Genomic DNA, 14,830 nt, shown 5'->3' with positions numbered 1-14,830 from the left:
AGTGTCCCTGGAAGCTGGAAGCAAAATATGTGACGTCAGAAAATCTGAAGATAAAGTCTTTCCAAACTAGAATTCTAGACTCTGCCAAACTGTCCATCAGAGCCAGGCATAGAACAAACACCTTTCAGACATGCGCCCTTTCCAGAAAGCTCCGGAAGGCCGACTTGAGCAAAACGACAGAGTAAACCAAGAAGGGAGATGGAGATGGCAGCGGTGCCAGGACACAAGAACTGCAGCCCAGGGAGCACAAGGACGACAGCGGACAACAGCTCTAGCGGGGGGAAGACTGGGCAGCAGGTCTGGGGAGCAACCAGGCTGGACCGGAACAAGGGACAGGGCGCACCGGAGGGAGGTATCCAGGAGCTTGTGCCGAGGGAAAACGTTATTGACAGGCGTGTGGCAAAAGTGTCCGAACGTCTGAAAAAGAAGACATATGGGCGTGAGAAAAGACGAAGAGAGACCAGAGCAGAGGCTGCGCCAGGGGGGGCCGCGGGAGCCGGCGAGAGGTGGTGAAAGCGGACCGACAGCTGCCGCCCCGGGGACACCGGGCCACGCGCGGCCACGCGGGCGGGGCGGAGCTGCGGGGACGGCGGGGCCCGCGGAAACCTGTCACACGGCCGCGTCAGAGCCTAGCAGCGGCCGCTTCACACACGCGGCTTTCCGTCACCAGGAAGCTAAGAGCGCCCAACGTACTTGCCGGGGAGAAGCGCAGGGGCCCGCCGCGTTTCGCTCGGGCTTCGGTTCCGCGAGGAGTACGGCTCAGACTGGCGTTATTCCGATTTTTAAAACCAATCAAGTCAAAGGAGTCGCTGGTGAGGCCTCCGCGGCCCGCCGCAGCCTCCGTCTCCATGGCAACGGGCCGCGTCCTCGCACGGAGCCGCGCCACGTAGGGCCGGCGCGAGGTCGACGAGCTTCCGGCGAGGGTCACGCCCCCTCGCGGGGGGCGTGGCCTCAAGTTCAGCGCCCCGGCAGGGCCGACCTCCCGGCCCCGGTAGAGTGGCCCACCTTGCTCGGCCCGCACGAGCTCGGTCCTCGGTGGCTTCCGGGGCGCGAGGGTCCCCGCGCCTACCTGAACGAGGAGCCCGGCCCCTTCCCGTCCAGGCGCACGCTGCTTGGCTCCGCGCCCTCGGCCCGCAACGTGGTGCGGAGTGCGCCGAGGCCGCCGCAGCCTTTCGACGACGTGTGGCACACGCTGCCCGATGTGTACGCGCCTTCCGTCCGCGTTTGGCGGGGAGCCGAGCTCGCGCCTTTCCCGGGAGCAATGCAGCAGGCTTCCCCGTCTCTGTCAGGTCACTGGCCGGGACTCCCTCCCGCACGCCCCGCCTCCTGCGGCCGCGTGCGTCACCACCGCCGCGGGTCCTCCTGGGAGTTGTGGTTCGGACCCTTCCCCTCTAGCTCCGGCCCCAGCGGGCTGCAGACTACAACTCCCGATAGGCTCCGCGGCGGCCCCAAGAGCCCCGAGCTTGGGGTCCTCGCCTGCCTCGGCCGGTGGTCTCGGCGCGGCGGGGCGGCCTGGCTGGCGGGCGCTGAGCGGCAGAGGGGCCGCGGGCAGGCTGCCGCGCACACCGAGGCCACTTGGCAGGTCACTAGCAGATAGAATCGGCGCTTCTCGGGCCCCCGGAGCTCCCGCGCCGAACGGGCGGGACGCAAACTTACGGGCAAGTGGAGGGGTCGACGGGGGCACTAGGGTTTGGCCTCAGTCGGGGCCCGGGGCGGCTTCCCGAGGAAGGGGGATGGGGTGGCAGGAGGCGGGGCGGACCCGGGCCAGTAGGGCGGGGTCACGCTCGGGCTGCGCGCCCGCTCTGCCCAGTCCGGCCCGGCCCGGCCCGGCCCACCCCCGCTGTCCCCCGCGGAGCCTCGGCCGGGGCGCAGCGCCGGGCCCTGACGTCTGCAGCGCCCGGGCCGCCAGCCCTCTTGCTCCGCTCCCGGCCGCAGGTCGTGTTCGGGCGCTGCGGCTCCTGCGCGCCTCAGACAGTGACTACTGCAGTAGGAGCGAGGCCGCCAGAGCCCAGGGAGCCCTGCAGGCCTCTGGGGCAGCGCCGGGTGTCGCGGTGTTTGCACGGGAGTGGGCATGTAGACAGCGGGCAACCCAGGAGCAGACCGGCTAGCTCAGCCCGCTCGCCGCGGTCCCGTCGGAGGTGCTAACTGTGCGTGTTGGCATCTCCCAGGCGCCACAGGGTTGGATGGCTCAGGGCTTGCGCTGAAGCTCAGCGAGGCTAGAGGCCGGTCCCCACGTCTCCAGGCATCAGGGCTGCCCACCAGTGTCCAGGCGGGCAGGGGGGGCGACTGGACGGCCAGACAGGTGAGCTCTCGACGGGCTTGTGGTGTGACAGTTTGGAGCTGGCTGTTTCATGCTGTGGATTCTATCTGATGCCATGTCAGAGGAGTTTTAGTTGTTTTTGAGTGTGTGTGTATGTGTGAGGGTGATACGTAATTCTGCTCCGGCATGCTCTGAATTCATATCTAAATGAAGAAATAAGGAAAGGTGACAAAAAGGCTTCTTCCTGGTGGGCACGAGCGGGGCTGGGGATGAGGCAGACCCAGTCCTTCCTGGCAGGTCCCCTCCTGTCAACTGCAGATGCAACAAGTATCTGAAAGCCTTGCTCCCACTCGGCTTGGCCCTGGGCAGTGGTTGGGGCAGGACGCCCCGGTCTTCAGGGTTCTTGAGGCCTTTCGTCTGGGGGGCGGGGGGGGGGGGCAGGAGTCAGCTGATGACAGTCCTGTACTTCCTCTAGGCGTTTGGCAGGTCTTCCCGCTGGGCCAAGTTGGGTTTCCTGGGCTTTCGTCTCAGGGCTTCACCCTGGCCCCTAATGGGCCGGACTCCCCAGCACCCAGGATGTCCACGTTTGTCTTGGCCAGAGCTGCCACATGACAGGAGCCTGTGGTTCACCAAGTTTTGCCAGTTGAATGTGCGCCACATGGTGTTGATTCAAACGGCATCATCAGACACAGCCGGAGGCACAGGGGAAGGAGTGGCAGCTGCCTGTCACATGCCGTGTCAGTGTCATGTAACTGTGTTCCTTTGAATAAAGGCAGTTTGCCCGTTTCTTAGCTAAGTGGTATTTGATCTTTATGGCTTTTAAAAGTGTTTCCAATAAAATATTCACAAATAGGGAAGACACCTTATTTCTACACTGTCCTCGTGCATATTTCGGAAATCGTTTTGCCTCCAAGAGCTGACAGTTCCTTGAGACACGAGAAACTAGAAACCCCCGAATAGACCCCGGTGTCCGCCTGCTTGGTTGAAATGGTAAATGCTAAAAGTGTAAAACTGCCTTTTAAAAAACATTCTCTCCAGACTTGCTTCGCTGGCTGCCTGTTTGGTTGCTGCGTTCTGTGTCGGCATGGTTGCTAGTTTCCAACAGGAAATCTTGGAGACTGTCAAATTTGTGACCCAAGAAGTAGCAGCTAAATGTCTGGGATGCTGACTCGAGGCTGGTTCGTGTTCTAAGGTAAGTTACAGTTCTGCTGATGTGCATCTGTCACCCGGACCCTGCTGCTCTGACGTTCCTAGCGACAACCTCTGAGGGCATTTGGGTGCCAGGCAGGGGTGTGGCCTGTGAGCTCTGAGGAAGATGTCCGAGTGTAGTGTTTCTGGTAAAGGAAGTAAAAAATAAGTCTCTGGGCGAATATCCCACTGAAAGGGTGCCCCCTTTCTCTGTAACCCCTCTGGGTTTTGTCACTGCCTCCTAACTCCTGACTCTGATCCATTCCCCACTTGCCATGCCCTTCCCGAGCCCTCTGGTGGGACTGTCTAAAGTGAAGTAGAGAGTCCTGATGGGGGGTTGGGGGCTGGGTACCTGGGGGTATGATCAGCACGTGCTGGGCCCCCAAGGACAGTGACAAAGACCAGGCAGAGAGGTGGGAGGAGAAAAATGATGGAGAGACCTGGAAAGCTACCGGCCTCCTCACGAGGGTGCTAGAATGCTGGGCCAAGACGTTCCTAAGGCCCAGGAGCCGGGTGTCCGATCTCCGCGGTGGATATGTAGGAGGGGACAGCAGGGAGGTGTTGCTGGAGGCTCTGCTCAGGCCTGAGATGAGGCGACACCATGCTGGATGGAGATGCTGAAGCAGGGGGCAGACCTCAAGACGTGCGGGGATCAGGTGCTGGGGACGAGGAGACAAAGAGGCTCCCAGGGCCGTGCGTGTCTCCAGAGCAGGCCGCTTCTCTCTTCTCCATTGTCTTCCTCAAGGGGTGCTGGTCTGGGCGCACATGACGAGGGGCAGGAAGAGGCCCACGGCCTGTGTGTCCCATCGGGCTCTGTCCCACATGGGTTGGTGGGTTCCCGTGAGGCACAGCCCTGGGGGGGTTGGCAGCCCACCCGCCAGGCCTAGGGGAGAGCCGGCTGTGCTAAAAATACCGACCGCGTGTGTAACAGGTGCTGGGCTGCCCTGGGGACCTGCCCTGCTGCCCCACGTGGGGCTGGCGGCGGCTCAGGCCTGGTCCTGGTTTCCCACAGACCCTTCCGGGCATCCCCCACCCCCCTCCTTGTTCTCTGCCTGTTCCCGTAGGGCAGGGCCAGGCATGGGCACAACTTGCTCTCCTTCTTGGGGTGCCCCCCCCACCGTGTCTTGTTGGAAGTGCTTCCGCAGCACGTGGCTGGTGGGTCCCTGAGGTCAGTAGGCGGGCAGGTGTGGCCGGCTGGGCAGGCTGGCAGGCTGGCCTCACAGAGGACAAGCCACCCTGGCCAAGGAGCGGCTCGTGGCACTGGTTCGTGGCACTCGCAGGGTCCCTTCCTGTGCCGGGTCCTTTGTTACAGTGTGGGGCCGGTTTCTGGGCCCTGCAGGCAGGGACCTTCCGTGGGCCTGTCTGCCTAGGCTTGTCTGGGTCTGCGGTTGTCTGGAACGAGGCCCACTGTGGCGGAGTGTACGTCGGCAGAGCATTTGGGAAGGGCAGGGAGCAGCTCTGTGTGACCCGTCTCACAGCCAGCTCTGGTGGCTTCCCAGCAGGCAGGAGCATCTGGCGGGGTAGGGGTGGGGCCTGTACACTAAGGGGCCGGCCACCGCTCTGCCGGCAGGCCACGGGCTCAGGCCGTGCTGCTCTGCCTAAGAGACACACGTGTGGCAGCTGCTGATGGGGGGGCAGGAGGCTGAGGCTACATGTGGTCGGCCCACTGGACCTGACCCCCAGGATGCCGCCCCTCCTCTGGAGCTTGCTGGCACCCAAGGGTGACAGGCATTCTCGGGTGGCAGGCCTGGGCTCGTGGAAGAAATAGGAAGCTCTTGGGGCTGGAGTCTGCTGCAGTCTCGGGCCCGGCTGCCCCATCTCAGCAAGGGCCAGAGACCAGAAGGGAAGGCAGCTGAGAGGCGACCGTGCAGGGAGTCAGGGTGCCCTGAGAGGTGAGGCCGTCGGGGTGAGTGAGCAATGAGGAGTTTCCTTGAGGAAAGGCTGCTGACGAGTTCATGGGTTGGGAAGGTTTATCTTTCCGAAATGTGCACCTGTTTCTGTGGAAGCCTTGGAGGTCCTGCCTGGGTGGGGTGAGGAAGCAGCATCACAGGGAGCCCATCTGGGAGGGAGAATTTGCAACAGTCAGACCTGGCCGGGTGGTTCCTGCCTCTAAGAGTCCGAGGGGCGCACTGGCTTGGACATGCAGGCTAGGCACGGACTGAGGCCCTAGCCCTATGGGCAGCGCCCCTCTGGTGCCCACCCTGGGTGGGACGTGGGCCTCAGAACGGAGCTGGGCAGAGGGTGGACGTCAGATGGCCCGTGGGGCTTGGCCCCTGCCTCTGGCAGTCTGACCACCATCCCTCCTCTCTGCCCGCCTGTGGCCTCGGCTGGATGGCACTGTTTCCTGAGCTGTCCAGGCCTGGGAGCGTCGGGATGGGGATGGGGGTGGGACTCAGGACCTTGGAGAGGGCCCCAGGTGGAGGAGTGACCTGTGGTTTTCCTCCCTTGTTGCTGGCCAGTGTCCTGTGGCTGAACGGGGCCACTGGGCCCTAACGGAAGCTGGCAGTAGCCTGTCTGCTTCTCAGCTTCACCCCAGCCAGCCTCAGTGTCCCTCCGGCCTCCCAGGTTCACACCCAGCCCTGCCTTGGACAGCGCCCCAGGCCAGCTGTTTTCACAGCGCCGGGGTCCTCCTGGCAACATGGCAGAAGTGGAGTGGCGATTGCTCTCTTCCAGGCTGGGAGTCCCCGGGGCCCTCTCCAAGTGCTGTTGATTTTCTCTCTTAACGGTCATTCAAATCCGTTCTTGTCATTAGTTAAAAATACTTTATTGAAGAAACACGTAATGCAGGTCCCAGGTCAGAAGTGATCCAAGTTTGCAAAGGCACATAAGCATCACTCACATCAGGAAATAGTACATCTCTGGGTCCCAGAGCCCCATGTTTGCCTCCACCACCATGAATTTGCTTGTCCTGGTTGTGAACTTCTTGTAAATGGATCCAGGTAGCGGGTACGTGGCTGCTTTCCTTCAGCACCTGTAGAGTTTTGCCTCCCAGCGGCTTCTGTGTACGGTGTGGTGGGTGTGTGTTCCTCTGGGGATAAATCATGCCTCATGACCCAGTGCACCCTTGAGCATACGGGGGAGGGTGCTGCTGTGAACACAGGCACCACCTCATCTGGTACAAGTCGAGCGGGCAGACCACGGTTCTGCAGAGAAGACCCCAGAAGCGGGGCCCGGAGTGACCTTGAGGCACTGTCTATGACCTAGGATAGTGTCACACTCGAGCAGTGGCCTGGTGACCAGATGTGTTTTTTAGTCTTTGCGGGGGGCGGGGGGGGACCTGTGCCAGTGCTTTGCCCCATTTCTTTTGGGCTGTCTGCATTTGCACGTTCTCCCCACACCCCAGACACAAGCTCCCCGTGCTCTGTGTGCGTGGCTACTGCGTCCTCCGGGCCTGCTGGGTGTTTATTCTCTTAGTGGTGTCTTGATGGACGCTGGGCTTCAGTGCAGCCCAGCTTCTAAACTGGCTGCACAAAAGAGTGTGTTTTCTTCTGATAGTTTTATTGTCTTACTTTACATCCATTAATTTTTTTTAATGCTTATTTATTTTGAGAGAGAGAGAGGCAGAGAGAGAATCCCAAGCAGGCTTTTCACCGTCAGCCCAGAGCCAGAAGCTGGGCTTGACCTCAGGAACCGTGAGATCATGACCTGAGCCGAAACCCCGAGTCAAACGCTCAACCGACTGAGCCACTCAGGCGCCCCCCCCCCCCGCCATCCATTAATTTTCAAACAAAGATGTGCTGATGGCCCACTATGTGCTGACCACCCAGAACTGGACCCCCTAGCAGAGGCAGACGCTCCACGAGCATCTGCTGAGGGTCCCTACCTTGCCAGGTCTCGTTCCCTGGCGATCCAGTGTCCTCTTTCCAGGCTCACCACAGGGCGGCACCTCATAGTGGCTGGAGAGGACTTTCCAAAGGGGCATCCCACGCTTCCTCGAAGACCGGTGCCATTTGAGCCTCTGTGGCCCGTGTCCCCTTCCACCAGCCGGTGGCCAGTTGAGCCTCCTTTGGTCTGTAGTGCACATGCTCACCATGCTTCTCGCTGCCCCAGGGCGTTTGCGCATGCTCTACCCCCTCACCCCCACACACCATGCCTAGCTCCCCCAGACCTGTTCCCCACTGTGTCTCTGGCAGCCCTCCCAGAACTGGCAAGAGCCCGTGTGGCCTTCTTCATGTGGCCTGAGGGTACCATCTGCCTGCAGGTCCCGGAGCAGTCCTGCCCACCATGGACCCAGACCCCCAGGCAGGCGTGCAGGTGGGCATGCGTGTGGTGCGCGGCGTGGACTGGAAGTGGGGCCAGCAGGATGGCGGCGAGGGCGGCGTGGGCACTGTGGTGGAGCTTGGCCGCCACGGAAGCCCCTCGACCCCTGACCGCACGGTAGTCGTGCAGTGGGACCACGGCACCCGCACCAACTACCGCGCAGGCTACCAGGGCGCGCACGACCTGCTGCTCTACGACAACGCCCAGATCGGTGCGCGTGGCGGGCCCTGGAGGGGCAGGGGGCAGGTGACAACGCCCAGATCTGCGCGTGGGGTGGCGGCGGGCCCTGGGCGGGGGACAGATGACAATGCCCAGATGGGTGCACGAGACAGCGGCCCTGGAGGGTGGGGGGCAGAGGCCCCGCGTCCCCTGACCCTGCCCCGCCCCCAGGCGTCCGCCACCCCAACATTGTCTGTGACTGCTGCAAGAAGCATGGCCTGCGGGGTATGCGCTGGAAGTGCCGCGTCTGCTTCGACTACGACCTGTGCACGCAGTGCTACATGCACGGCAAGCACGACCTCACCCACGCCTTCGAGCGCTACGAGACGGCCCACTCGCGCCCGTGAGTTCCGCCCGCCTGGCAGGGTCAGGGCCCTGGCCTGTGACAGCCAGAGCACCTGCAACACCTTTCCTTGAGGTGTGGCCGAGGTCACGGTCACTGGCACCAGCGCCCGCCTGCCCACCTCCGTGGAAGGCAGCCTGTCCGCTCTGTCCTGGCACCGGCCCTAGAGCCAGGCGTGGCTGGTCCCCCGGTGCAGCCGCGGTGGGGGCACTGAGGTGGCCTGCGTCCCCTGGGGAAGCCCCCGGGCGGCCTGTGCTGGGAGCTGACCCAAAGGCGTAGCTGGGGAGGCACCGTTGCTGGGACGGCGGGGACGGGGGGACGGAACTAGGAGTCCCCTGGGCTGGGGTGGCCCCCCAGAGGCACCACCCACGGCTCCCTGACGCTTCCCCTGCGCGTGGAGGGGCGGTGTGTGCTCTGGCTCCCGGCTGCCTGCTGGCCAGAGTGGGAGCAGGGCCAGCTGCCTGGGCGCTTCTGGTCATTCTTCCATTTCTACGTTTCTACGTGCTGAGCCCTCTCCGGGCCAGGCTGTGTGCAGAGCTCCGGGAACAACCCTAACAGCGCTCAGCCCGGGAGGAGGCGCTGGGTGCCAAGTGACTGCATACAGAGGCCCTGCTGTGAGGGGCCCAGAGCGGAGGGCAGGGACCTGCTGGGCCAGCCGCCCTAGGGCAAGAGAGCTGGGTGGGCCGGAGGGCTTGCACATCGCCCTGCTTCCCGTGTGGCCCAGCACCCACTTGCTCTCTTGCAGGGTCACGCTGAGTCCCCGCCAGGGCCTCCCCAGGATCCCGCTGAGGGGCATCTTCCAGGGGGCGAAGGTGGTACGGGGTCCTGACTGGGAGTGGGGCTCGCAGGACGGTGAGTGGGGGACCAGGCCGCCCCTGGCTGTGGCTCAGCTTCACGGCACGGGCTTAGCCTGCTGGTGGGACCCTTGTCTCCCCAGGCGGGGAAGGGAAGCCAGGCCGAGTGGTGGACATCCGTGGCTGGGATGTGGAGACAGGCCGGAGCGTGGCCAGTGTGACGTGGGCAGATGGCACCACCAATGTGTACCGAGTGGGCCACAAGGGCAAGGTGGACCTCAAGTGTGTAGGCGAGGCGGCTGGTGGCTTCTACTACAAGGAGCACCTGCCAAGGCTCGGTAGGGGCTGGCCCCGAGTAGCCCACACCCGCCTGCCCTGCCACCCTGCCGCCCTCCTGCCCCAGCGGGGTCCTGGGGCGGCGCCGGGTGGGGGCTGACCTCTGGAGGTGCCGGGGAGGAGGGATGCTGCTGAGGGGGGCCTGTTGCCCGCCCCCAGGCAAGCCGGCAGAGCTGCAGCGCAGGGTGAGTGCTGATGGCCAGCCTTTCCAGCACGGGGACAAGGTTAAGTGTCTGCTGGACACAGACATCCTGAGGGAGATGCAGGAAGGCCACGGCGGGTGGAACCCCAGGATGGCGGAGGTGAGCCGCCCCACCTGCTGAGCCCCCTGTACCCTCCCTTCCCCGCATCCTCTGGACCCCTAGCCCTCCCGCTCCACCCAGCCACGGTCTCCATGACCCGCCACAGTTTATCGGACAGACGGGCACCGTGCACCGCATCACGGAGCGTGGGGATGTGCGCGTGCAGTTCGGCCATGAGACCCGCTGGACCTTCCACCCTGGGGCTCTCACCAAGGTGCATGGGGGGCTGGGCCGAGCCCGTCTGTTCGCTTCTGCACCCCCTCCGTGTACCTGCTCAGCTCTGGGAATGCCTTTCTCCAACCCTGAAGGGAGAGGGGGGGCTTTACAGGGTCTAGGAGGGACTGAGTTCCCCGGAGAGGGATCCAGGTGTAAAGGGATCCAGAGGGTGAGGCACTGGGGGCTGGCGGAGGCTGGGGGCTTGCTCCTGGGCCTAAGGAAGCCACTGCCGCATTACAGGTGGGAGGTGACTTTCTAAACAGTGCTCCCTATGGGTGTGGGGAGCACATGGGGGGCAGCAAGCGGGAGCGGTGGGAAGGCCCTTCAGGACGGAGGGTGGACACTTAGCCGGGGGTGGGTGTGGGTGAACACTGGGAAGCAGGGTTGTGTGGGTGGGGCGGCTACCCCTAGCACGGTCCTGGACCCGGGGGGTGGGTGTTGGGGGGGGGGGGGGTATCACAGGACAGATGGTTTGTAGAGCAAGACCTGTACAGGGAGGGTGCAGCCAGGAAAGGTTTGGGGACTGGGGAGGAGTGGTTCCTGATGCCCCTGGTCATCCCAGGACCCCACCCCCATCCTTGTGTTGGTCTAGATGGGCCTCAGCCACACTGCCTGCTTCTCCAATGGTGCATAGGGTCAGGCCCGCCTTGGCCTTCACCCCAGAGTTGGCTTTGGTCTGATCTGGATGTCACTGCCTGGGTGCCTCTCTGGCTGTCGCTCCCACGGCTCTGGGGCTGGCCACCCAAGGTGGCCCTGGTCACTGTGGCCCTCATCCAGCTCTCAGTCAGGTGCCGGGGTCAAGTTGAGGCTCACCTATCCTGTGGAGTTCAGTGGAGGTGGCTCCCTGCTCTAAGGCCCCGGGCAGCCACCCTTGCCTGGGGGGTGCCCCTCACATGCCTGTCTGTCACTCAGCACAACGCCTTCTGGGTGGGTGACGTGGTGCGGGTCATTGATGACCTTGACACGGTGAAGCGGCTACAAGCTGGGCACGGCGAGTGGACAGATGACATGGCCCCTGTGAGTGCCTCCACCCACCCCCGCCTCCCTCACCCCCTGGGAGACCCGCCTGTGACCCTGCCCTCTCCCCACTCAGGCCCTGGGCCGCGTCGGGAAGGTGGTAAAAGTTTTCAGAGACGGTAACCTGCGTGTGGCAGTCGGCGGTCAGCTGTGGACCTTCAGCCCCTCCTGCCTGGTGGCCTACCGCCCTGAGGAAGATGCCAACCTGGACGTAGCAGAGCGTGCCAGGGAGAACAAAAGTGCGGGCACCCAGCTTGGGTGGCCGGTGGGAGGCAGGGCCGCCCCCTGGGCCACCACTTAACTCGAGCCCTGCCCCACCCAGGCTCCCTGAGTGTTGCCCTGGACAAGCTTCGAGCCCAGAAGAGCGACCTTGAGCATCCGGGGAGACTGGTGGTGGAGGTGGCCCTAGGCAGTATGGCCGGGGCTCTGGACCTGCTGAGGAGGCACCCGGAGCAGGCGAGCTCCCGAGACCCCTGCCTCTCCGCCCCTCCGCCGGCCAGCCCCAGGGAGAGGGACAGAGGGCTGGGGACTGACCCGCTGGCTCTCCTGGCAGGTGGACGCCAAGAACCAGGGCAGGACCGCCCTGCAGGTGGCTGCCTACCTGGGCCAGGTGGAGCTGGTGCGGCTGCTGCTGCAGGCACGGGCGGGCGCAGACCTGCCCGACGATGAGGGCAACACGGCGCTGCACTACGCGGCCCTGGGGTGAGGCCCCGGCAGGGGCGGGGTGGGGGGTGGGCCTGCAGGTGGACCCATGCAGATGGGTCTGCAGTGCGCCTCCCGCTCCCTCTTCCGCCAGGAACCAGCCGGAGGCTGCCCGGGCGCTCCTGAGCTCCGGGTGCGGGGCCAATGCCCTTAACGGCACCCGGAGCGCAGCGCTGCATGTGGCCGTGCGGAGGGGCTTTCTGGAGGTGGTGAGGGTCCTGTGTGAGCGCGGCTGTGACGTCAATCTGCCTGTGAGTGCCAGGTCCCCTGGCCCTACCCCTGGGGTCAAGGATGCGGTGGCATTCACCTCCCTGCCAAGTGACCGCTGCCCCCCTCCCCCCACACACACCCCGGCAGGACGCCCATGCGGACACACCCCTGCACTGTGCCATCTCGGCGGGCGCCGGCGCCAGCGGCATCGTGGAGGTCCTCACTGAGGTGCCGGGCATCGACGTCACTGCCACCAACAGCCAGGGCTTCACCCTGCTGCACCACGCGGCCCTCAAGGGCCACACACTGTGAGTTTGGGGTGGGCGTGGCCGGTGGCCAGCCTCCTGAGCTGCTGGGCCGCTCTGGGGACAGGACCGACCCCCGATGCGGCTCCCTGCTCCCAGAGCTGTCAGGAAGATCCTAGCTCGGGCACGTCAGCTGGTGGATGCCAAGAAAGAGGACGGCTTCACGGCCTTGCACCTGGCCGCCCTCAACAACCACCGGGAGGTGATCCAGATTCTCATCCGAGAGGTGTGGACGCAGCCGAGGGGCGGGGGCGGGTCCCTGGCCGGAGCCTGTGCCCACCCTCCCCCCTTCCCTCCCCCCAGGGCCGCTGTGACGTGAACGTCCGCAACCGGCAGCTCCAGTCCGCACTGCACCTGGCGGTGCAGCAGGCCCACGTGGGCCTCGTGCCGCTGCTGGTGGACGCTGGCTGCAGCGTCAATGCCGAGGATGAGGAGGGGGACACGGCCTTGCACGTGGCACTGCAGCGTCACCAGCTGCTGCCCCTGGCGGCCGATGGGGCCGGGGGGGACCCGGGGCCCTTGCAGCTGCTGTCCAGGGTGAGGAAGTGTGGGTCTGGGTGCGGCGGAGGTGGGCCGCAGGGGCTGTTCGCCTCCGCCTCGGGCGCCGGCCCAGGGAGCCAGGCCTTCCTGGGGGCGGGGCGGTCTGGGGGACTGCGGCCAGGGGCGTCCCTGCGACCCCGGCCGGGGCCCTGCGTTCCTGAGAAAATGCGCTGCTGACCAGCCTGGGAAAGGCCTCCCCCCCCCCCCCCCCGGGCCCCGTGGGGGCGGGGCGGGGGAGGGGTACTGTCTCCGAACCCCGCCCCTCCCCCTGGAGTCCCCCGCTTCTCCTGCCCGCCCGTCCCCCGCTCTAACGTTCTAACGGCCTCAGACAGCGAGGGGTGCTCAGGCCCCTGACCCGAGGCCCGGGCGGCCGGGCCGGTCCTGAGACCTGCCCCGGCGCCCGCCCTCACTGGCGTCTGTCTGCCGCGCAGCTACAGGCCTCCGGCCTCCCGGGCAGCGGGGAGCTGACGGTGGGCGCGGCGGTCGCGTGCTTCCTGGCGCTGGAGGGCGCCGACGTGAGCTACGCCAACCACCGCGGCCGGAGCCCCCTGGACCTGGCCGCCGAGGGCCGCGTGCTCAAGGCCCTGCAGGGCTGCGCGCAGCGCTTCCGGTGAGCCGGGCGGGGTGGGGACGGGTCCCGGCGCGCGCCCCTCCCCCCGGCAACGCCTCCCCTCCCCTCCCCGCCCGGGCCCTCTCGAGCCCCCTCCTCCGACCGCAGGGAGCGGCACGCGGGCGGCGGCGGGGGCGCGGCCCCGGGCCCCAGGCTGGCGCTCGGCACCCCCAACACCGTGACGAACCTGCACGTGGCCGCGCCGTCGGGGCCCGAGGCCGCCGAGTGCCTGGTGTGCTCGGAGCTGGCGCTGCTGGTGTTGTTCTCGCCGTGCCAGCATCGCACGGTGTGCGAGGGTGAGTGCGGGGGGGGGGGGGGGGGGGGGCGGGGGGGCGGGGCCCGCGCCGGCCCTCCCGCCCGCCCGCCCGACCGCGCGCTCCCCCCGCAGAGTGTGCGCGCAGGATGAAGAAGTGCATCAGGTGCCAGGTGGTCATCGGCAAGAAGCTGCGCCCAGGTGGGTGGGGAGCCGGGCCCCGGGCCCACGCCCCCCCGCCCGCCCCGCCCCTCCTGACCCCGATCCCCGCCCGCAGACGGCACGGAGGTGGCCGGCGCGCCCCCTGCGCCCGGCCCGCCGCGGCAGCTGGTGGAGGAGCTCCAGAGCCGCTACCGGCAGATGGAAGAACGCATCACCTGCCCCATCTGCATCGACAGCCACATCCGCCTCGTGTTCCAGTGCGGCCACGGCGCGTGCGCGCCCTGCGGCGCCGCGCTCAGCGCCTGCCCCATTTGCCGCCAGCCCATCCGCGACCGCATCCAGATCTTCGTGTAGTCCGCGCCACCCCCCCCCTCCCCCGCCCCCGCCCCGCGTCCCGGCCGCGCCCCGCCACGTTCCGGAGCCACGTCCCGCCATCGCCTTCGCAAGCCCCCACCCCGTGTTTTATAAAAAGATTCTCGGACTTTTCCGCGTGGTGCCTGCCTGGGGCGGGGGCCGGGCCGGTCGGCACCCGGGTCCCTCCCCGCCGCGCCGCTGCCCCCTACGCGGACAGTCCTGACCGGCCCCTCTGCCGCCGCTGCCCCAGATCCAGGCTCTGCGCTTTGGCCCGTGCCCCGCGCGTCCTGCTCTTTGTGGCGCTCACAGCACAAGACGCCTGCCCGGACCCGTTCTCTGGGCCAGGCACGGGCCGCCTCTCACGACCCTGGCCTGGGGGTTCGGGAGCGTGGTGTCCTCTAGAAGCCCTGGGTCAGCCAGAACCCCTGTGTCCGCCCAGCTGGGGGTCTTCCTCGTCATCTCCCCGGCCCCTTAATCTTTTCCTGGGCCGACTGTGTAGTCGCCTCCGACCCTGTTCTCTCGGTGGCCCTTGGGGGTCCCTGCTAAACAGGGAGCTGGGGAAGGGGTCTCTCTGGGGCCGGCGGCACCACTAGTGTCTTAGGACGGTTGAATGTGGAAGGGGGGGTACAGGCGCCGGGGAGAGGGCAGGACACAGGGTGGGAGGGCCAGTCTGAACGGGGCAAATATTGAACCACGAAGAGCTTAAAGCTGCGCTCAGCGGCCGGGTGCTTTTCAAGAACCACCCGAAATGCTCCCCCG

At 65.8% G+C, this 14,830-nt stretch overlaps 1 protein-coding gene across 2 annotated transcripts; it reads left to right on the top strand.

Annotated features, from left to right (window-relative positions):
- Positions 1–2,179: 2,179 nt before the first annotated feature.
- MIB2 (MIB E3 ubiquitin protein ligase 2) lies at positions 2,180–14,198 on the top strand. Of its 2 annotated transcripts, XM_049618276.1 has the most exons (20): positions 2,180–2,302; positions 3,299–3,452; positions 7,650–7,919; positions 8,099–8,270; positions 9,016–9,122; positions 9,208–9,402; positions 9,560–9,702; positions 9,809–9,916; positions 10,831–10,935; positions 11,012–11,174; positions 11,258–11,391; positions 11,489–11,637; positions 11,732–11,888; positions 11,995–12,155; positions 12,252–12,378; positions 12,456–12,689; positions 13,124–13,302; positions 13,411–13,598; positions 13,691–13,756; positions 13,833–14,198. In XM_049618276.1, exons 3-20 carry the CDS (start codon positions 7,673–7,675, stop codon positions 14,069–14,071), a joined length of 2,874 nt encoding a protein of 957 aa, XP_049474233.1. In that variant the 5' UTR covers positions 2,180–2,302; positions 3,299–3,452; positions 7,650–7,672; the 3' UTR covers positions 14,072–14,198. The 2 variants fall into 2 exon arrangements, with proteins under 2 accessions (XP_049474233.1, XP_049474234.1); XM_049618277.1 differs by lacking the exon at positions 13,691–13,756.
- Positions 14,199–14,830: the final 632 nt, after the last annotated feature.

Source organism: Panthera uncia (genome assembly GCF_023721935.1).
Source record: "Panthera uncia isolate 11264 chromosome C1 unlocalized genomic scaffold, Puncia_PCG_1.0 HiC_scaffold_4, whole genome shotgun sequence".
Lineage (NCBI taxonomy): Eukaryota > Metazoa > Chordata > Mammalia > Carnivora > Felidae > Panthera > Panthera uncia.
Note: the sequence above shows the minus strand (reverse complement) of the source record. Positions and strands in the feature narration are given on the sequence as shown.

Coding starts and splice junctions, on each gene's coding strand:
- MIB2 (XM_049618276.1), top strand. CDS start 7,673: ATGGACCCAGACCCCCAGGCAGGCGTGCAGGTGGGCATGCGTGTGGTG. Junction 8,271..9,015: donor GAGACGGCCCACTCGCGCCC/GTGAGTTCCGCC, acceptor GCTCTCTTGCAG/GGTCACGCTGAGTCCCCGCC. Junction 9,703..9,808: donor GGAACCCCAGGATGGCGGAG/GTGAGCCGCCCC, acceptor GACCCGCCACAG/TTTATCGGACAGACGGGCAC.